The sequence below is a fragment of the Sebastes fasciatus genome, chromosome 16 (genome assembly GCF_043250625.1).
Source record: "Sebastes fasciatus isolate fSebFas1 chromosome 16, fSebFas1.pri, whole genome shotgun sequence".
Classification (NCBI taxonomy): Eukaryota; Metazoa; Chordata; class Actinopteri; order Perciformes; family Sebastidae; genus Sebastes; species Sebastes fasciatus.
This window is the reverse complement of record NC_133810.1, coordinates 27,491,972-27,513,755: the sequence shown is the minus strand read 5'-3', so window position 1 is coordinate 27,513,755 and position 21,784 is coordinate 27,491,972. Positions and strand designations below refer to the sequence as shown.

Sequence of the window (21,784 nt, the reverse complement as noted above, 5' to 3'; positions counted from 1 at the left end):
ATATATATATATATATATAATATATAATATAATGTATATGTATATAATATATAATATAATATAATATATATATATATTATATTTATAGAATATATATTATATATTATATATATTATATTATAATATATATATTATATATAATAAACTTTATTATTATATATACATCATATATAGAATATAATATATATAGAATATATATAGAATATTTATATATGATATATATAGAATATATATAGAATATATACTATATATAGAATATATATACATATAATATATATATATATACATATAATATATGTATATATAGAATATATATACATATAATATATATATATATATATACATATAATATATGTATATATATAGAATATATATACATATAATATATGTATATATATATATATACATATAATTTATATAAACCTTTTATTGACAAATAGCAAAGTTAACATAGAACAAACACAGACACTGACAGAAAACATAAATTAATTCATAAAAATGTTGAACAGGGTACATAGATCTATGGTTTTAATGGCCTTTCTATTTTTAGAATATAAGATTGAAGCATTGTTTGAGCTCATTTTCAAAGATGAAAAAGGTTTATGATTGGAAAAGGTTTCATTTATAAATATGAGATTTTGCAAGTGATAAGATCAAATTAATAATATAATATTGATTTGCTTTGGTATGAAAAGAAGCCAAACAATACATTTTAATAGGAGAGGGAAAAATCGGAATCAATACATTGGGAAATAAAGGTGCAAATTCACATATAAACTGCGGGTGTACAGGTGTGCATCCATGATACAAGCTCATTGGTTTGTCATGGTGCATAATGTTCGAATCACACCTTTTGATTGCAACGTTATTACTAGCCCTATATTCATTTCTGAATTTCCCAATATTACTCATTTGTCTTAACTGTATGGAAGATTTAAAATGCCGGAAGAAACACAAATTAAATGAAGAAATTAAGTGAAATGCAATGTTCTCCTTTTCATGTATGCGCTTACTTTGTAAATAAAAAATTAAAATGACAATTACTTCGCTTTTTGTCATTACTAACTGAATGCAAATGAATTTCTATGCCCCGTGAAAAGGTGCATTGCATTTGAGTGTTGTTCAGCAGAGGGCTATGGAGACAAGCATAGGCCTGTCAAGTTTGGCGTAGTTCCATTTTAATTTAAATGGAAATGCATTGTGAATGCCAAAATGAAAAACAACTGCTCATCACCACTGACACAAGCTGATGGCAGCCATATCAGTCGTTCACATCCTAACTGCTTCCTGTGGGCTAACCGGATTCAAGGACACTTCTATTTACTGTACATTTAGTTCCATTTGTGTTTGACTGAGTTTTAAAGGATGGATTGTGCTGCAGGAAGCTGTACAAACACATAGAGGGTTAATCTGTGTGACAGTGACATACAGTATATTTGCATTAGCTTATCCACTTCCATGAAACCAGTCAATGTGTCATGTAAGTTAACACTATAACACAAGTTAGCTGTCAGCCCTTTACCAAGAATCCTGCCAAGAATGTCCCTCCAAGTGTGCCTAAAAAAATTCATGTCACGATGAAAAACAATTAATTCAATTATTAAAGGCTAAATAATTGTCCTTTGAACATTATGTTATTCTCTTAATTATGACAACAAATGCACAAATACACATGAAATACATATCACAATGTGTATTGAATGTCATTTGTATTTCTTTGTTTGGTTTGCTTTTGTTAAGGCATTTTAAATCTTCCATAACATCTGGTTCCCTACAAAATAAATGTCCCATCTGTGTTGCTTATCTTTGATGCGGCCAGCAGAGGGCAACATGGTGACTTTACCTCACAATCAGACAGGCTGTAAATGAGCTTTGGGAGCCAGTTGCTGTCTGTTTCATATGGTCTGTTCACAGTTTATTTCTGATTCTGATAAGCTTTTTGATGCTGGATTTAGCCTACTACTAGACATGGTAGATGATTTTAATCTAAAGCGTGTGAACATGTTCTAGTATAAACCCAAAATACAAGTATGCACCTGAAAATGAGCATAATAGGTCCGCTTTAATATCTTTAATGTTTTAGGCTCTTGGGCTCTACGGAAAAAAGAGTGTTGTTGTGTTTGTTCTTTAATCAATTAGACATATTATTAACACCTTCTCCTGCCCCTGGTCAGTGTGTCAACAGTTCTGATTTTAAGCAACAACATTTACATCCGGAGCCAAGGGGGAAGAAAGTGTCCTCAAACAGCAACAATGGTCCAGGCAGTGCATCTCACGCCTACATAGCATCATACAACCATGACTTGACTTTTGAAGACTCATTATGGTTTAGAAAAGCTTTCTGTATTACATTAGTCAAATTTAAGGAAACAGTTGAAGCATTTAGCAACACCCAGGAAATAAAGCAACTAATGCTGTGTAACTTGGTGACCACATACAGCAGAAGTTGTTTCATTTCACACAGTGCCGGCTCTTGCCCTTTTGGTGCCCACGCAAAATTTGGATTTGAGAAATGAGAAAGTTTGTGACCCGGCCGCCATGTTGAGATCAGTTGAGGAAATACCAAGCACCACCAGCCGGAGCAAACTTTCTCATTTTACAGCTAAACAGTACACTACAAGATGTTTCTGAAAACATTTGAGGCGAGAAATAGGCATTACAGTATCATAATATTGATTCATATTTGATTAGCGCTGCCTAGTTTGACTGTTTGATCGAAGTTAGCGAGTGATTGTCAGCTGCCTCCGTTGAATGAACAGCCAATAGGAACGCTCTCTCTCTCTCTGAAATGACCTGTGATTGGCCGAAGTCTCCCGACACGGGCTAGAGTTTTTAAAGCCTGAAAACAGAGCCATGAGGAGGAGCAGAAGTCTAATTATCTCTCAGGACACTTGAATTACAATATGCTGAAAGGTTATTATGGAATATTTGCCCAGTGATACCAAAAAATATTCTGCTTACTGCAACTTTAAATGTTGCTGCACAACAAAGAGGATCTTCAGCTACCCAATGTTAGATGGCAGCATATCACAAGTAGCTGTAAGAATGAACCACTCCTGCAAACAGAAAGTTATTTCCAGCTAGCGTCTCATTCCTAATGGTGTTATTGTTTAGTTCTGAAGAGGTTTGCTTGTGAAAGTTTCCATGTACTTGAGCAGATGCTACACTTCCCATCATTGCTGCACCCTCAGTAACCTTCAGTTCTTCTTTTCGGATGCGAATCCTCTTTTAGAAATAATTAATGACAGTCGTGGACAACCTGACAGCCTTATGCCACACCACGTTATGATTTCAGGCTCCTGCGTCTTCTCTTATATAACTGGAATTGCCTTTTTAGTCACGCCAGCTGCATGGCTCTAAGGGTGGCAATGTCTGTTGGTTGGTCCACCACTTTGGTCCCGCAACTATGGATAGCAACAAATGTACATATTCATTGTCACCAGAGGAGGAATCCTAATAACTTTAGTCATATACTGACTTTACATCTAGCGTCACCAGCAGGTCACAATTTCAATTTGTCCAATTTATGACCAACAACTAATCTGCATATTTAAAGCTGCATCTTCTCAATGGAAATATTCAGAAATTCCATTCACCTCCATTGTATTGATTGTATTTTAAAGTGTGCTGTATAAATTAAATTCATTATTATTATTAATATTATTATTATTATTACTGGGGTGGAGGCAGACATCTTGGAAATCTGGACAAATAAATCCCGAACTTACATCAAAGCTGCAGCATTTTGTAGCGGAGGTGCCTGCCTCACCTGACATAGAATATGGTCAAATTAAGCCTGTCAAAATATTTAATCATGAATAATAGCATTGTTGTCCATAGTTAATCGCGATTAATCGCACATTTTTAATTTGTTGAAAATGTACCTTAAAGGGAGATTTGTCAAGTATTTAATACTCTTATCAACATGGGAGTGGACAAATATGCTGCTTTATGCAAATGTATATATATTTATTATTGGAAATTAATTAACAACACAAAACAATGACACATATTGTCCAGAAACCCTCACAGGTACTGCATTTAGCATAAAAAAATATGCACAAATCATAACATGGCAAACTTCAGCCCAACAGGCAACAACAGCTGTCAGTGTGTCAGTGTGCTGACTTCATTATGACTTGCCCCAAACTGCATGTGATTATCATAAAGTGGGCATGTCTGTAAAGGGGAGACTCGTGGGTACCCATAGAACCCATTTTCATTCACATATCTTGAGGTCAGAGGTCAAGGGACCTCTTTGAAAATGGCCATGCCAGTTTTTCCTCATCAACATTTAGCGTTACTTTGGAGCGTTATTTAGCCTCCTTCACGACAAGCAGTAGTATGACATGATTGGTACCGATGGATTCCTCAGGTTCTCTAGTTTCTAGCTTTAAAACTGAGATGGTTACAGCCTAAAAAGGAACGCAAGTTACGTTAATGCGTTAAAGAAATTAGTGGCGTTAAATTGAATTTGCGTTAACACGTTATTATTGCATTACCTTTGACAGCCCTAAGTTAAAATGTTGAAAGTTGCCATCCCTGTGGCGAGCATGTTATCATGCTAATATTGGCATTTAGCTCCAACCAGAGCTGCTAGCATATCTTGCTCCTCAACAGAGAATCATTTATCTCCCAGCGTCCCTTTAAAAATATCAGTTTCTGCAAATTGGAACACATTGCATTGTTCCTATAGAGCATTTTACTGTAGCTTATTATTTAGATTGTCATACACCCCCCCCCCCCCCCCCCCCGCCCCTCCTTTATTTGAAATCCTTGCAAAATCCTTACAATCCTGCCAAATCCTTGCAATCCCACCAAATTCTAAGCATGGCCATTTTGTGGCGATTCCCAATATATATTAATTTGGAATAGGCTTTAACCAGATTTAGATTTTAAACATGATTCCCAAAGACGATGTTCCATTTGCTAATCTCTGGAGATTAGAAAGCAGCGCACACAAGTGAGAAACACATTTTACAGATGGGGAACCTTTTATGTAATATTTATATGTATTCATATGGGAATTTTAATATGATTGTGCATTCCTCTAATAATGAAGATTAGAAATGCAAAGCACCTCGCAGCGTATGAAAAGAGAGAGAGGGAAATTTTGAGAAAACCCAAAGTGTCTCCCACGACGATAAAACATAAGAGGGCTTAATGTCTGGAAACGGTGACATGTGAGCAGGCAAATAAGCTGAACTGTGTGTTTGTGTTGAGCTCATGTGGTTGTGCCTATAGCACAGGAAGAGAGTGTCAATGATAAGGTTTGATTGCACAGAGAGAGGAGGAGGAGGAGGAGGTCCAGTGCTTGTGTGGCAGCTGTTGAGTTATTTGCAAACGAGTCAAGAGTGAATTCCACAACTGTCTTTTCATTAATTTTGTGTGCTGCAGATAACAAACAAAAAAAAGGGAAGAGAAATGCATTGAAAAGCCACGAGATGCAGCGGTGAGGTGAATGCACAAATGTGACTGACTGAAAACAGAGTGACCCTGTGCAGAGAGAGAGAGAGAGAGAGAGAGAGAGAGAGAGAGAGAGAGTGAGAGTGAGAGAGAGTGGGAGGGAGGAAGTACTACACTTCATGACTTCTCATGAAGCACGTCAGACGTTACTTATGAGAGGAGGCAGAGGACCTTTGCTGCCACCACCAGTGAGGAACGAGGTAGAGGTGACCAGGAGGAGAAGTCTGGGGGTGTTTACATGCAAGTGGGGTGAAGAGAGAGCGAGAGAGAGAGAGAGAGCCCCTTCTCTCTGTGGGGTCAGCCGATGAGAGAAGATGAAGAACCAAATCACCAACGCCCTCTCTGACTTCTTCTTTGAGTATGAGACCCCACGCCAGGTGCTGGTGAGGAACAGGAGGGTGGGAGTGGTGTGCCGCATCATCCAACTGGGGGTCCTGGCTTACATCATCGGGTAAGATCTCTTTGGATGTTTCTGTGCTGTTCAGAGAGGAAACAGGCAGACTTGAGTGTTTGCAATGTCATGTTTCAACTTGCGGGGAGTGACATAGTTTGATGCAAAGTGACCTTTCAGAGTGGCCCTGCAAATTCCAACAACTTTGAGACCAACAATAGAACTGTTTTTGTCTTTTTTAGGGGGGGTCTTTAGAGGGAGATAGCAGGTCAACAGTATATGTCACATAAGTGGTGTACATCATCTGAGAGCTGGGAACTCAGTACTATGTGTCAAGTTGATCTAGTCATAAATCAGACATGAATGAATGAATGAATTCAAATAAATTGTAAAAGTGTATAAGGGCTGAGAACATTATAATATAAGTATATGGTGGCCATTCCCATGCTCTATTATGTCTCATAAATAAGCATTTTTGGGTTGATACCATTTGTTACACAGATTTGGTGCTAAATGTAACCATTTTTTACCACTTGAGAATTGATAACAATATTAATAATCCCTCCAAAATACCACATTAAGACACCAAGACCTTGAGGAACACCATAGAAAAATCCATGCTGTGATTTGGTATCAAAGACTTTTGTTTTTGTATGCAGAAATATTCAAATACACTATTTTTAGAAAAGGCGAAAATAACTGCATGGTATTTGCCCCAAACTGCATGTGATTATCATAAAGTGGGCATGTCTGTAAAGGGGAGACTCGTGGGTACCCATAGAACCCATTTTCATTCACATATCTTGAGGTCAGAGGTCAGGGGACCCCTTTGAAAATGCCCATGCCAGTTTTTCTTCGCCAAAATGTAGCCTTACTTTGGAGCGTTATTTAGCCTCCTTAGCCCCGACAAGCTAGTATGACATGGTTACCAATGGATTCACAGGTTTTCTAGTTTCATATGATATCTGTAGCTTCATTCTAGCTCTAACACTGAACCTGCCACAGCCTCTGAAAGACAGTAAAGTCAGTCGGGATCGCGGTTCTCATGGGGTTAAGCTTGTTTTGCCGGCTGGGTTGTTTAGATTGAACCCTTAATGTCTTGACTTTGCTTACATGATAAAAAAAAGAGCCTCAAAGTGCTAGAAAAATATAATTTAAAAAAAAAAAAGGAAGACATCTTATTTGACTTCTGGGGGGTGCCACCAATGGTCAGAGATACATACTGTAACTTACCAGGTACTGTTGACACAGCAAACAGGAACTGCAAACAAACTGTGAGTAATGACTGTCAGATGGGACCAGAGCCATGAAATCTTATTATCAGCTTTCCTCAAGTTGAGACAAAAAAAAGACAACATGCTTATCAAGTTACGCATACTATCTCCACACACTTGCTTTGACACGTTGGAGTCATGCCCTGGAAATTAATTCTGCAGAAGGGAGAGTCAGCGTCACCTGCCTTATTAATCTAAAATTACTCATTGACCGTTTGTACGGTTTGTACTCGTTGTACATGTTTGTACTTGTGTATGAGTGTGTGAGATGATTTCTCTACAGCGTCTCTGCACCTCTGAGCAGCAGAACCTGAGGAGCTGTGTGTGATGAACACGCTGAGGCATATGCTAACACACATAACAATCAACTGATGCCCAGTTCGCTGCCAAAGAACGCAGTGACACGTTACCTTCTGCTGGTGATGCTACACGTGATAGATACAGACAAATTTAAGAATGCTAATGGCAAGTTTTTTTACTTTAAAAAAAAAAAAAGGGAACCAGTGAGCTGATTTAATTAATCTAGTCGGTTTCTATTCATCTCAGGGCCGGCTCTAGCTAATTTTGTGCCCTATGGCGAAATTAGGATTTGGAGCCCCCCCCCCATCCGCACCCTCGCTCTAGGGTTAGGGTTCAACCCCCCACTGCCGTCCTCGGTCTTCCAGTTTCTTTTTTTAAATGACAAATACAGACTACCGCCACCTGCTGGTGTGGGGAGTTGTTTCATCTCACGCAGGCGCAGAACGTTCGTGGTAGTTGGCTGAAGTTTTTGCGGTGTGTTCGAGTGCAACTTTTTGGCCAAGACAAACGCAACGTGAGGCGACGCAACTGTTGGCCTTTGTCGCCGTTAGTTCTTTGATGTCGGGCCTTTAGGGTTCAAACCCCCAGAACCACTGAATGTCACCTTTAGGGTTAAGGTTACCCTAACCCTAACCCTGACCCTAACCCTAACCCTAACCCTAACCCTAGCCTCGTAAACCACAACACAAATCACACATCATAATGTTTTTAAGACTAAAATTAAGATTTTTATTTTCACAAATAACTGTATTTATTATAATATAACTAAACAATTAGTCCCTGATATTGTTGGCTTAAAAGTGTTGAGTCAGTTTCACTACAATTGACACTTTTATTAACAAATAAGTGCTGCCGAGCAGATGAAAAAGTGTCAGAAAGAGTTACAGGGGTGAAAAGTGTATTTCTTTCTTTGTTTCTTTTTTTTGCTCATTTGTTACGTCTACGCAGAAAATGGGAATTTAACGCAACTGTTGGCCTTTGTCGCCGCTAGTTCTCTGATGTCGGGTTGGTGTCGGCTTTAATCTGGCCCTTTCTCTTCAGGTGCTTTAATCTTGACCATCTTCAGTCAAGCCACAACAAATGTGGATGATCATTTTTTTTCATTTCAAACCTTGAAAGATCCTAAACTGAGGTAACTGTGAAACTGGATTTTAGCTCCCACTGTGCACTGATATAAAGACGTAAAAAAGGGAGCAGTCACGGTGACATGCAAAGGTCTTGTCTCTTTTGCTATTAAGGCTCCCGGTGCATGACAGAGCTCCATCTTCCCACCTGTCACTTGCCTTTTGGTGATGGGCATGAAATGAGATGTGATTATGAAGCTGCCCACGTTCTCCTCCTCAGGATTCAAGCAGCAGGCTGGCAGCTCGGAGCAGAAGTCAGCCTGTATCTTTCAGGCACTAGCAGTGAACCGGTGAACCACTGGTTGTCCTGTCAGGAATTTTAGATTTCATTTTAACATGAGACTTGTCACAAATACATTTATTTTTATACTTTTTGAACATTATTTAAATCTGCAAAATATATGAATTTATTGTACTATTTGGTACACATATTTTATTGATATATTTTTGTTCTTTCATTACCTCAACTGGCACCTTCATGTATAATGTATGCATCCTTGGCCAGCTACAGTTTGGGAGTTCACATACCAGACAGTTTTCTGCATAAATCCCTCACAAAAAAAAATCCCACATGAATGGTTTTGAAAATATTTGATAAATCAATTGAATGTAAATCTCCTAAGTCAGAACGTAAAGACTAATTTAACAGCAGCCTCAGCAAACCTATAATTAATTCTCGTCACTTTTAAGTTGACAAAAATGCCAATCTATTGTTTGCTTTTCATAGTGATTAGCAGAAGGTTCTAATTTGTCTTTACAAAACGAACACTAATCTCAGCAGCCACAGTATGGTGGGAAGAAAAGCCCTCCGCCTCCCTGCTCTCCTTCTGTCGGAGCAGATACAGATCTCACTTAGACTGCTGTTTTGGAAGATCCTTCCATTATTTCACGCTCATGGGTTTCTTTATTCCATTAATGTGCTCTATTTTTTCCTCTCCGTTCTTCTTGAATGTAAGCTACAACTTACATGATTTAAATAACTGATAGAAGTTATGGCTTTTAGCTTATTGTGCAGACGGCACCTTATTTCAGTCTGCATTGTGAAGGATGTTTCTGTTCATCCGTTGCTGGAAGGTGCTTTCATTGTCCACGGACAAATGAACTTGTGCTGCGATACATGCTTTCCTGTAGGCTTTCTGTTGGGGGGTAATTGCTTTTCAAACCCTATATAAAATAGCTCTGCATGTGCGTATGTGTGTGTGTGTGTGTGTGTGTGTGTGTGTGTGTGTGTTTGTACATACAGTATCTTCCCAGTGCACACCAGCTGTTGCCCATATCTGGGCAAGGCACACACATAGAGCAACACAAGGAGAAGCTTCGCTCTGCAGAGATCAAAAAGTACTGCACCCGAGTGTGACCAGAGCAATTTAACATTTGGCATAAAACCAGGAGTGTATCCTAACTTTAACTGTTCGAGGTCAATGCGTCACCTTAACCATCTCACGAGAGATTCCCAAATTGTGGGTTACCTTCTAGACACAACCGCTCACTCCTCGCTTTCCAAGACTGTCGTAACGTTAACAGCCGAGTGCAAAACCATGGTAACGTCGCCTTTCGCTTCGCTCCTTTTACCAAAATAACATTACTTTGGGAAGTCAGACGCCGCCTGGCCAAACGGGAAAATGGGAAATGCTCTCTCTAGAGCAAGTGTTTGGTTTGTCCGTTCTGGGCTACTGTAGAAACATGGCGGACTCCTATGTAGGTATGAAGGGCTCATTCTAAGCTAACCAAAACACAATTCTTAGTTTCAGGTGATTATACACAAATAAAAACATAGTTATTAATATATTCCATCTCCATCCATTCTCTTGGTTGAAAGTCTTGTGTTTGTTTGACCCATCCACCTCCCCTCTCGCCCTTAGCGGACTTACACTCTATAAATATTGCTCCAACTGTCGAATAAGGCCGTGGGTATGGTTTACATTGGAGTTAGTTGAAATCCCGGTTTGTCATAAACTGTTGATAAAGCGTTGGTTTCCAATGCCGAGGGGCGCTGCCCAATCGGCGGTATTTGACAAGTTGCAAGCCAGATTGGGTAGGTCAGCACTGTTGCCATCGTTTTCACTGTTAGTGCTGTTAGCATCGTTAGCTATGAGCCACCAGCTCAGCCATTGCCATATTAAGAGCAGTACGGAGGCAATAGAAAGGCTCCCAATCTCACATTTAGCACCTTTAAATGAAACCATGTGAGAAATTTAGAAGGGAATCGTCTCTTTGGTGGAACTGGTAACAAATCTGAAACATGACAAGGGGCCCTAATTTGCAACAAGCCTGTAAGGTAGGCTGTAAGTAGCTCAAAATGGTCCTTCATTACATTACATGAACTTAGTCATTGAGTTATCACAATCAGTATTCTTGGAGGAGGATAATTTGCACTAATAAACATGCAAGCTGACATTTTAACATGACATACAGTATGACATTATCAGATTCTGTGTAACTGCGCTATCAGATGGGAAGGTTTCATTATTACTCACAGGCAACAATCAGCACCTCCTCTCTACTAAACCACAACTGTGATAAAGCATATTATTTACTTTCTACCTGAGCCGCTTTCACTTGCTTTTTTTGCTTTTTTTATTTCATGCTTTCCATCACAAGGCTTTGCTTATAATCTCTTTCCAACAAACATATATAATATCATGATGTATAAGATAGCATACAGTATACTTTCACTTTCTTAACAGACGAGTAACAGTTTGCTGCAACCCTCTGATGATGCATTCTAATAGATTTTGAAAATTGAAAAGTTGCCTCTTTGAAAAATATATCAGAAAATGTCAGTCTCAGAGATTCAATATGTCAGGATAGTCTTAGTGGGGGTCATAGACTGTATGCAAGAAGTGGAGTTACTGTGACGTCATCCATTTGTTTGTGGACTGCCGTTTTGAAGCCTCGTCACCGTCTTGGCTTTTGGTCGTCGTTATCTTGGGTTTTTGCAACCAGAAGTGACACAAGAGGGTGAAGCTAAGTACAACTGAATGCTGAATAAGACGGGTAGGCCACCAAAATGTTACAATTAACTTTCATGAACTGAAAACACACTGTGAAAGGGTTAAAGTTGTATGACCAAAACATGGACAACACCCAGACTGGACAACGCCGTGATAGCGACCTGTCAATCACAAGGTAGCCACGTCATAGCATACCCTGCTTTATGGTCTATTTGACTCTAAATGGGACTATAATTTACTCAATGAACATCATGCTGTATTGAAGAAGACTTGAAACTAGCGATTTCAGACCATAAACTCATGTTTACAATGTTTACTGAGGTAATAAATCAAGTGAGAAGTAGGCTCATTTTCTCATAGACTTCTATACAATCAGTCTTCTTTGGCTTCACTTTTCAGACCTGGAGGTAGCGCCCTGGTGGTTGTATAGGGACGACCTTTAATGTACGACCAACGTGACATTGCACAACCACAATGGTATGCTGCTGGCATGTGGGATTGCAGTGGAGAATGTCAACATCACTACTATACATGCCCTTGCCTGTGGGGTTGGATGGTTGGCTTGGTTGCTGACAGACAAATCTGACATGATGCTTTCTGTGTCTCGTACAGGTGGGTGTTCATCTACGAGAAAGGCTACCAATCTACAGACATAGCAGTAAGCTCCGTCTTCACTAAAATGAAAGGAGTGGGCTATACCAACATAAACGGAAGCGAGAGAGTCTGGGATGTGGCCGACTACGTCTTCCCTCCGCAGGTTCGTGACCGGTTGGCTGAAGCCTTTCACGCATGCAGGAACATACAGTATGTGCTCATCCCATGACTCCTAATTGGTCAAGAATTTGTTTTGCACCTGGTACAAGTCACTGACCATTGTTAGGATTATAGTAAATGTGGGTCAGAGTCAGATGTCATGAAGTCAACTTCCACAGTCCATGAATCAAACTGTCAGAGTGAATAAACATCAGGCTGAGTCAGATGAGCGACGTCAAAACACTTTGAAGAAGCTGGTTAGCGGCCAGATCGTGACTTCAAGGTTTAGTCATTCTTTAAAAAAACACATCTGTGTTGGCTAAATTTCGTGCCAGGTCCAATCAAGGACAACACTAGGATGAAAATTAAAGTTACTGATGGTTTGTAAATTTGACCTGGATGATAATCTGGCTTTCTCAACATCAAGGTGTCTCTGTACTTTCCAAAAGTCATTGCGTGCATCCTAAAGAACTGTGCAAACAGCCTAACAAAGAAGAGACTCTTTGTCAAACATATAGGCCGATCTCTGTTTACCTAAAATATCGCTGTGTCTGTGTCTTATCTGTGGAAAAGAGATGAAGAGGCACAATGAAGATTGTCATGTTTGCTTTGAGATCTGGGCGTGGGCCTTATTTAATTCAGAGTGGGTTTGGCATGTGGTTAAACCCAACCAACAAGATGACAATGTCATTTAAGTTTCACACTTTGATCAGGTATGTATCAACTACGACTTCATCTTTATTCTAAAATCCACCTTTTTGTCTGTGAATATTCCACATTATATTCAGCAGCCGGTTAGCTTAGCTTAGCATAAAGACTGTGAACCGTGGGAAACAGCTTGCCTGACTCTGTCCAAAGGTGACAAAATCCACTTACCGGCACCTCTAACTGTGTGTTCAGGACAGGAGGCAAAATGAGAGGTGCCGTGACTGAATATAAAGTCAATGGAAAGACGCGATTACACGCATATTTGATATTGAATAACTGAAGTCACAAACACATATTGTCTGTTGGTGCATCTGTCAAGCTGCAGCTAATGTCTGTACAGTTGGTAGGCTTAATTGGCTGTTTGAATCAACACAGACTGCACAATGGTCCAGCAGTCAAATTCGGGCAAATGAGGTGAGGCAAAAATTCCCCTTGGCTTTCTGTCTGAAAACACCAGAAAGTTCACTAATTAATATTGAGATATTATGTGAAGTAGCCTAATTGTGAGCACATTGTATTCACTTTCTGGCAGAGAGCTTTAAGAGGTGCTGGGTGGATTTTGTTACGTTTGAGAATAGTCTTTATGCCAAGCTAAACTAACAGTCTCCTGGTTCTAGTTTAAAGCTCTATTGGTAATCTTAAGAAACTAGCAAGAGTACGCTAGATTTAAAAAAAAAAGAAAAGCCTGGTGTTGCCAAATCTTTTCCAATGAAAGCTAGCAGCATTAGCTCCAAAAGTCTCTAAATCTAGTGAGAAAGTCGGCAACAATGATCGCTGTCGGGACGTAATGAGAATTTCAACAAATATTAAAAAAAAATGGCTTTGAAGATTACCAACCCTAGCTTTAATATTTACCATACAAATGCAAGTGGTATCAATCTTCTCATCTAACAACACAGCAAAAAAGTGTATTTCTGAAAATGTCCAACTATTCCTTTAAGCTGAACACTGACCATGGACAAAGCAACGCGTGACTCTTTGGGATGTAAAAGTTTTGGTTTGAAGGCGTTTGTGATCTCAGAAGGATCACCAGTGGGACACAACTGATTAATGATTGACAGGCTGTCTACAATAAACTTTAGCATGTTGCCTAACAACTACTGTCTGCATCCTTTATTATGCAATTTTATGGCATAAATAAATGAGATTAAAAAAATTTAACATATAACTTCTTTTAATCCTCAACCTCAGGGAGACGCATCTTTTGTGGTGATGACAAACTATATCATAACTGAAGGTCAGATGATGGGAAAGTGTCCCGAGGTAGGTGGAATTGCTCTTTTTTTGTCTTCGTCTCTCTTTCAGCTTCTGACTTAAACACTTCCATAAATAGTCAAACTAAACAGGAATTGTGTATCATTCCAAGACTGTTTCTGTAATTGGGCAATTGTGTAGCAGTCGAATAGCAGAAAAAAAAAAAAACTTTTTCAACTTAATGGCCTCAAGATGACATAAACATCCTTATCTGGATGCTTCAAAACTTCACAATAGCTAAATGCAAAACTTTATTTTTAACATGGTCGTGTTGTTTTCATGTTGTTTACATTCCACAGTTGTGTCCACGCACTGACGCCAATCTCTTTGTTTATAACAGCTCCAAGGCAAGCACAACTGCAGCTCAAATGCTGACTGTGAAGGAGGGAGTTTCAAACGTACGGGACATGGTAAATCCTGACGGCCTGACAGTGTGTGACAGCAGCAGTCCTCACTGAACCGTCTGTCTGCCCCTGGCCAAACTCAGATCAGTCCAGATCTTTGGCTTTCTGTTGTCTTGTTTTGTTTCGCCATCGATGATTTAAAGTGAAAATGAAACAGTCAACCAAGCTGGTTTACAAAATGGATTTCCACTCAAATGAACTATTACATAACAAACATGACAAATGTCAACATTTAAAAGAAAAAAGAAGCTCTGTTTTATCCTGTGTGGAAAGAGTGCCGCCATGTTGCAGTAGCTACTCCAGCCTGTGACATCTTCAGGTTGGTTGGCTCAGCAAGTTACACAAATACAACGGTAGAGACCGTGAAAGATGGAGACTGAGGAGACACAGGACAGAAGAAAACCTGGATGTAAAGATGAGTTTTACAATGTTAAAGCAAAGGACAAAACGGTCCATTACATAAACTGCCGCTGAAACGGAGATCAGTACTGCAGCAGCGCTGGCTAGTGGCACTGAAAGAGCCCTCCGACAGTCACTGAGTCCAGCTGCAGCTGGCTGTCTCCCCATCTCCTGTCATCTCCCCTCTCTGATCACCCGTCTCTATCTGCTGTCTCATTCAGAGCGCTCAAAGACAGGGTCGCTAAGAAAATAAATGAGGAAAAAGATTAGGCCTCAAACATATTATAAAATTACGAAGAATTACAATATACGACTAAAATTACAATATATTCACTTATGTACCGGAAAATGAACTTTCCTGGCCTCCGCCATTTCTGACAACGTCAACAAACACGTCAAAACTCGTAAACTCAGAGCTTTCAGAAACGTTCCACTTGCGAGGTCGTGAATACCACAAGAGGGGGGCGTTCATATGGACTCTTCTTGTGAACACGGTAAACACCACCCCATTTGAAGGCACCAATACTCCCAAACCAACGCGATAACGGAACCGACTCGGTGGGCTGCTGTCAGCGCCAGCTCCGGGCGGTGGACGGGTGAGTCCCAGTCGTCGCACCGTGGTGTCCAACTCATCTTAACATCAAATCTCTCACTCTTGCCATGAAAGATAAAACGGAGCTTCTTTTTTTCTTTTAAATGCTTTCATTGGTCATATTTGTTATATAATAGTTCATTAGAGCGGAAATCCATTAAGTAAACCAACTTAACTTGGTTGAACGCTTCACTTGCACTTTAAACTTGAACTTCTTAAAGCCAGCGACAGGACCAAGATGCACTTGAGGGAGGAAGAGAATACGGTTACGGAGCAGTGTATTTGCAGAATGGGTTGTGGCTCTTGAGAGCTGCTCTAGGACGGGCTCACACGCAGTAGGAACTAAACTACACCACATGTGACCCGTCATTGTCGCTTCTAAAGTAAACATTTAGATATAATTCAAGCATCTTGTCCAGCGCCGAAAGAGAAACGGATTCAAGTCAACAACCTCAGTCTTAGCAACCAAACACACAGTGTGTGTGTGTTCGGATCACGGCTTGTTGATCACCGTAAAACCCTGCCTTAAGCAAGTAGACACATGCACGTATACATATATATATATACTCTCAGACGTCACAATAACTCCTGTGCATGTGAGCCGGCACAAATCATAAGCACACAGAGACATTAAAAACAAATAACCCTTCAGGCAAGAGCTTTTTTAATAGGTTCAAACATAACATCTGCAAATTCAAAGAGCAGTTACATAAAGTTATTGTCCTCCATCTGTCGGAGCCTTTCAAGCCCTCTGCGCCCCACATCGACTTCAATAAGACCGATGTTAGCCAAAGCTATACATCTGTCTGTTCCAGACCAGTCAAATTCACCTCGAGGTGCCAGTATCTGTTTAGAGAGGGCGGACTGTCTCTATGCTTGTAGACAAGCAAACACGTGAGAGCGCCCCTGTAGCTACACAGACTGGTGGGCTGAGTTACCAAACGCCTGCTGGAGAAACTGTCTGTGAACTCAACCGGCACATGATGAGAGAGGCTGATACCGACAAAGCTAATCACATGGAGGGAAATTCTATGTTGGGATCAGGGCGAGATAAAGGAAACAGCTACTTCAGCGCTTGCTTTGCTTTTATATCTTGCTCGGTGCTGATAGTAATTCAAGATAAGATGATAAAAGTGGAGGCAGTGAATGTTTAGAATTGCTTTAAAGTCTATGTTTTCGCTGCTGCTCGAAACACTTGCTCCAGTATTAAGTTTTGTGTCTAATGATGAAATCTAGTATGATCCTATTTCAAGGGCAAATGACGGGAGTCTGCCTGAATACAACGAAGACCTGCGAGGTGTTGGCTTGGTGCCCTGTTGAGGACGATCACAACATACCAGAGTATGTGGAAACACTGAATTATTCACACTGCAAGCTGATACAGACTTGCTACGCATGTGGCGATGGAATTTGTGATGATTCTGTGCAGTTAAATGGATTACATGATTGTCTGTACATGAGAAATATCATTTGTGACGATTTCTCCTCCGTAACATACTGGATCTGACACTCTTCTCTCTTCTGTTTATTCCCGTCTAGTCCTCCTATGTTGATGTCTGCAGAGAACTACACACTATTCATCAAAAACTCTGTAACTTTCCCCTTATTTGGCGTCTCAAGGTGATGGACCTAATTTATATTAAATTAAATTCAGCTCAACAGACACTAAAATAGCTCTATTTATAACTGTGTTGACCAATTGTGCTTTCAGGAGTAACCTGGTGGAGGGTATTGATGCTGGATACATCAGCAAATGTCTTCATAATCCAGTGACTGCTCCACTGTGTCCCATATTCAGACTGGGAGACATAGTTAACATGTCTGGGTTCAACTTCGAAACAATAGCCAAAGTGGTAAGTTACCTGAATGGATAGGAATGATTGTTCAGGTGGAGAGGGAGATTCCCACTCCATCCAGTCCACAGCTGCACATGTATTGTCTTTTGGTGTTTTGTTTCTTTTGTTTCTCGTGTTATAATGGAGACTTACCGTGCATTATGTGCTTGTGTCCTGACAGGGAGGGGCCATTGGTATTGTGGTCGACTGGACGTGTAACTTCGATGTGGATGTAAAACACTGTCGACCAAAGTACAACTTCCACGGTCTGTACGGAAACCCTGCCGAGACAGACAAAGCCAGAGCTTCAGTGGGCTACAATTTCAGGTATGTAAATAGGGGTCAGCCCGAAGTTCCCAGAGCACCTATGAATTTTTAACCCATCGAAATAGGCCCTATTCCCTCAGCCCCATGTTCCCTCAGCATCATCCTTGGCCCATGTCAAAATCTGTCTATAACTTTTTGAGATATCACGCTATAACAATATCCAATTAACAGACAGACAGTGTGGCCAGTACTTGTTGCCTTCGTTGGTTGGGTTGTTTAAGTTTAGGTATGAGTGGTGAGATTGTTTAGGCTGTCGGAAAAATGGGCTTTTGGTCCACCGGGGCATTTTTTCGGACTATTTGGGTTTCGGAACAATGGCATGGCATCGGCGGAGGTACTGATCTGAGGGAACATAGGGCGGAGGGAACATAGGGCTGAGGGGACATAGGGCTGAGGGGACATAGGGTCGAGGGAACATAGGGCTGAAGGAACATAGGGTCGAGGGAACATAGGGCGGAGGGAACATAGGGCTGAGGGAACATAGGGCTGAGGGAACATAGGGCTGAAGGAACATAGGGTCGAGGGAACATAGGGCTGAGGGAACATCACTCATAGTTAGATGAGCAGATTGATGCCACTCTGTGTGATATGTAGGTATGAAGCAGGAGCCAGCAGCTGGTTAGCTTAGATTAGCATAAAGGAAACTGAAAACAGGGGGAAACAGCTGGTCTGGGTTTATGGAGTGGACATAACACCCAATAAAACCATAAAGTGTTAAGTTTTACACTTCAGTTTTTATACAGATTAAACAACATGTTAATGAGTGAGTTTAAGATGTGCTGCTTAGTGGACTTTGTACAGCGTTCTATGTGAAAGGCCCATTACTCACACTGGACTCACTTCTATAATGAATTAAATAGTGAAAATAAACTATTCCCTATTTTTCTGGGGACCCCCTCAAGGAACCCTGTGGGTCGCCGGACCCCTGGTTGAGAACCACTGCTGTACAGCATAGGACACCCTAGGAAAACATAGTAAACAACATAGTAAAATTACAGTATGGACAATTAGGATGGCAAAATCATAGATATATTGTACGTACAGTGTAAGAATGGATCCGGGAGGACTTTGAGCCAACAAAAGCAACTTCAGGTGTTGCAAGACAGATAGGACCTGAGCTACACAACCTCCTCTTCACCATGGAGACCTGGAAAGAGGACAGAACTACACAAACACACAGTTTCCAGTGCTTGTGCACATACATTTGGGTATCTTGAATGTCTACCCACCCACACACTGTGAAATAAGACAACCCAAGGGCAGAAAAAACGTGATTCAACAAGCCATTCAGATTTGGCACTCCTTCCTATGTTACCTGCGGGCTCGTATATCGCCCACAGCTTGAGAACTACCTTTGTAAAGGTGCACCATTTCTTTCTCACAAGCCAATCAGAGCAAACTGGGCTTTTTTTGGAGGGGGTCTTAAAGAGACAGGCGCTTAGACGGAAAGTTTTATTAGTAACAATTCGTTAAATTCTGAAGGTTTAAAAGCCCGTGTTATGCAGTAGTTTATTACCGCAATGTGCTCCTAAGCAATATAACAAACAGATGCAAGGGAATAAATGGGAAATGGAAATACATTTGCACACTTTGGCAAATACATTCTACTGTAAGTAACATATTGTGATCATTCCCATGGCTGTTTGTAGGTACGCAAAGCATTATTTGGAGGACAAAGTTCCGAAGAGAACCCTCCTCAAAGTGTTTGGGATCAGGCTCGATATCATCGTGCAGTCACTGGTGAGTAATACGGATTATTGAATATTTCTATCCATATGAATTTCTGACTTCTGGACTGTTGAATCACTGGCTCTCTGTCCTTCACAGGCAAGAAAGTTCGATATCATCCCAACACTAACTGCTATAGGCTCTGGAGTGGGCATCTTCGGGGTGGTATGTTGTAGCCCGGCTACCTGCAATATATTTATTTACGGTCTGTGGAATACTTTGTATATAAACTACAATAACTCTGATTTTACAGGCAACTGTAGTATGCGACTTGGTGCTGCTCTATTTGCTACCAAAAAGGGAATTTTACCACAACATGAAATTCAAACAAACAGACACACACGCACAGGTAAACTCTATGATGCATGTAAAGTGATATAATCTGATGTCAATTCTGTTGGGATGTGAATTCAGCACAAGATGGCAGCAGAGAGGCTTTTAACAATAACAGACACAGAACAGACATCAACACTGTAATCCTGTATCTGAACATCTTTTGGATGTATTCCAGTTCTTGTGAAGGAATGTTACATACACCAAAACTACAAACTCCCACTATAGTACACAGGAGCAGTAACCTTCAGATTTCAGTGTTTATACCCATAACATTCACGGGCAGTGCAGGAGCATCTTGGTACAGTAACAGCCTTTTATCTGATAGAAGATGAAATCTTCAGTCAGTTCCCCTCTTTAACTGAAACAGGCAGAACATTTTGTATTTACAGCATGACAGCGAGTCGCTTGGTTTAGAAACAAGCGACTATTACATCCTTGAAGCAAATGCAAGACAAGTCCAAGACACTGGGCAGTGCAACGTGAGTCAAGTCTAGACAGTAGAGTAGATTCTCTGATTTCCACGTTTTCTATCATGATGATAAGGAGAATCCTTTTTGTCATTACCTGAGAGGTCTAAATGGCTCCTGTCCTGTGGATTCTTTATCCTACAGGACCCCGATTCAGAGGCATGTAGCACAGAGACGGATGTATCCAAAGTAAGTGGGGCTGTCAATCGATTCAAATATTTAATCGCGGTTAATCGCATGATTGTTGCATGATTGATCGTGATTGATCCCACATTTTTTACCTGTTCAAAATGTCATTTAAAGGGAGATCTGTCAAGTATTTAATACTCTTATCAACATGGGAGCAGGCAAATATGCTTGCTTTATGCAAATATATATTTATTATTGGAAATCAATTAACAACACAAAACAATGACACCCTGACAGGTACTGAATTTAGCATAAAAAATAAGCTCAAATCAAAACATGGCAAGTATGTCAGTGTGTCAGAGTGCTGACTTGACTATGACTCTCCCCAAACTGCATGTGATTATCATAAAGTGGGCATGTCTGTAAAGGGGAGACTCGTGGGTACCCATAGAACCCATTTTCATTCACATATCTTGAGGTCAGAGGTCAACGGACCCCTTTGCAAATGACCATGCCAGTTTTTCCTCGCCAAAATATACCGCAAGTTTGGAGCGCTATTTAGCGTCCTTCACGACAAACAATGGATTCCTTAGGTTTTCTAGTTTCATATGATGCCAAGATCTTCACTCTAGCTTTAAAACTGAGCCCGCTACAACCTAAAAATCGCAAGTTGCGTTAATGTGTTAAATAAATAAGTGGCGTTAAAACGAATTGACAGCCCTAAAAGTAAGGTATTCACACATTTCATACAACTATAAAGCCTATTTGCTTTGTTTTATGTGGTGGCTGATGTTTTCTTTATCTACTACTCCTATAGAAGTGACCTGGGAGCAATCTTTGAAGGTGGTACTTTGGAGGAGTACTGAACTGGGACCCTGCAATAGACCCTGCACTCTAAATGGACTTGGGATTGGAAAGGACGCAGACTAAAGACATTGCATCACGTATCCTCTATTTCTTCAGCAGCATCTTCTACCAACATCTTCCTTCTCTTGCAGCCACCCCTGAGTGACTGTGACTTTCGCCGTTGTATGTATAGAGCTTTAGCGTAACTCGGCTGTTATGTGTACTTTTTTGGGTGTAGCTCGGTTTTGCCTTTGTTCGCACTTTGGGTGTAACCTTCACCTCTTCCATATCCGTGCAGGTTAAAAGAACACTTCAGTGCTTCTGTGTGTACACAAATCATCCGTTACCTCTGTTGCTGTCTCTGTCAAAGAAAGATATAGACACGCACACATCATGTGGATGTGCCAATGTCGGAGTGATTCATCCCCTCTTGTGCACCTTGTGATCAACAATAGAAATTAATAAAAGATGTACAGCACTGCTTTTTTTCTTTTGTC

At 40.4% G+C, this 21,784-nt stretch overlaps 1 protein-coding gene and 1 long non-coding RNA gene across 7 annotated transcripts; one reads left to right on the top strand and one right to left on the bottom strand.

Moving 5' to 3' along the window:
- The first annotated feature begins 4,988 nt into the window (after positions 1–4,988).
- Positions 4,989–21,766, top strand: p2rx1 (purinergic receptor P2X, ligand-gated ion channel, 1). Of its 5 annotated transcripts, none has more exons than XM_074612138.1 (14): positions 4,989–5,917; positions 12,122–12,266; positions 14,162–14,233; positions 14,565–14,622; positions 16,873–16,960; positions 17,159–17,239; positions 17,331–17,472; positions 17,636–17,781; positions 19,431–19,521; positions 19,609–19,674; positions 19,763–19,858; positions 20,235–20,324; positions 20,457–20,501; positions 21,259–21,766. In XM_074612138.1, the coding sequence occupies exons 1-14, from the start codon at positions 5,781–5,783 to the stop codon at positions 21,262–21,264; spliced, it is 1,263 nt and encodes a 420-aa protein (XP_074468239.1). In that variant the 5' UTR covers positions 4,989–5,780; the 3' UTR covers positions 21,265–21,766. The 5 variants fall into 5 exon arrangements, with proteins under 5 accessions (XP_074468239.1, XP_074468238.1, XP_074468241.1 ...); XM_074612137.1 differs by having other exon boundaries at positions 4,991–5,917; positions 14,565–14,634; XM_074612140.1 differs by lacking the exon at positions 20,235–20,324 and having other exon boundaries at positions 4,992–5,917.
- Positions 8,576–18,955, bottom strand: LOC141753448 (uncharacterized). Of its 2 annotated transcripts, none has more exons than XR_012590457.1 (3): positions 18,824–18,955; positions 17,608–17,735; positions 8,576–8,862 (listed from the first exon to the last, which is right to left on the bottom strand). It is a non-coding gene; the product is annotated as an uncharacterized LOC141753448 (long non-coding RNA). The 2 variants fall into 2 exon arrangements; XR_012590456.1 differs by lacking the exon at positions 8,576–8,862 and adding an exon at positions 15,111–15,268.
- Positions 21,767–21,784: the final 18 nt, after the last annotated feature.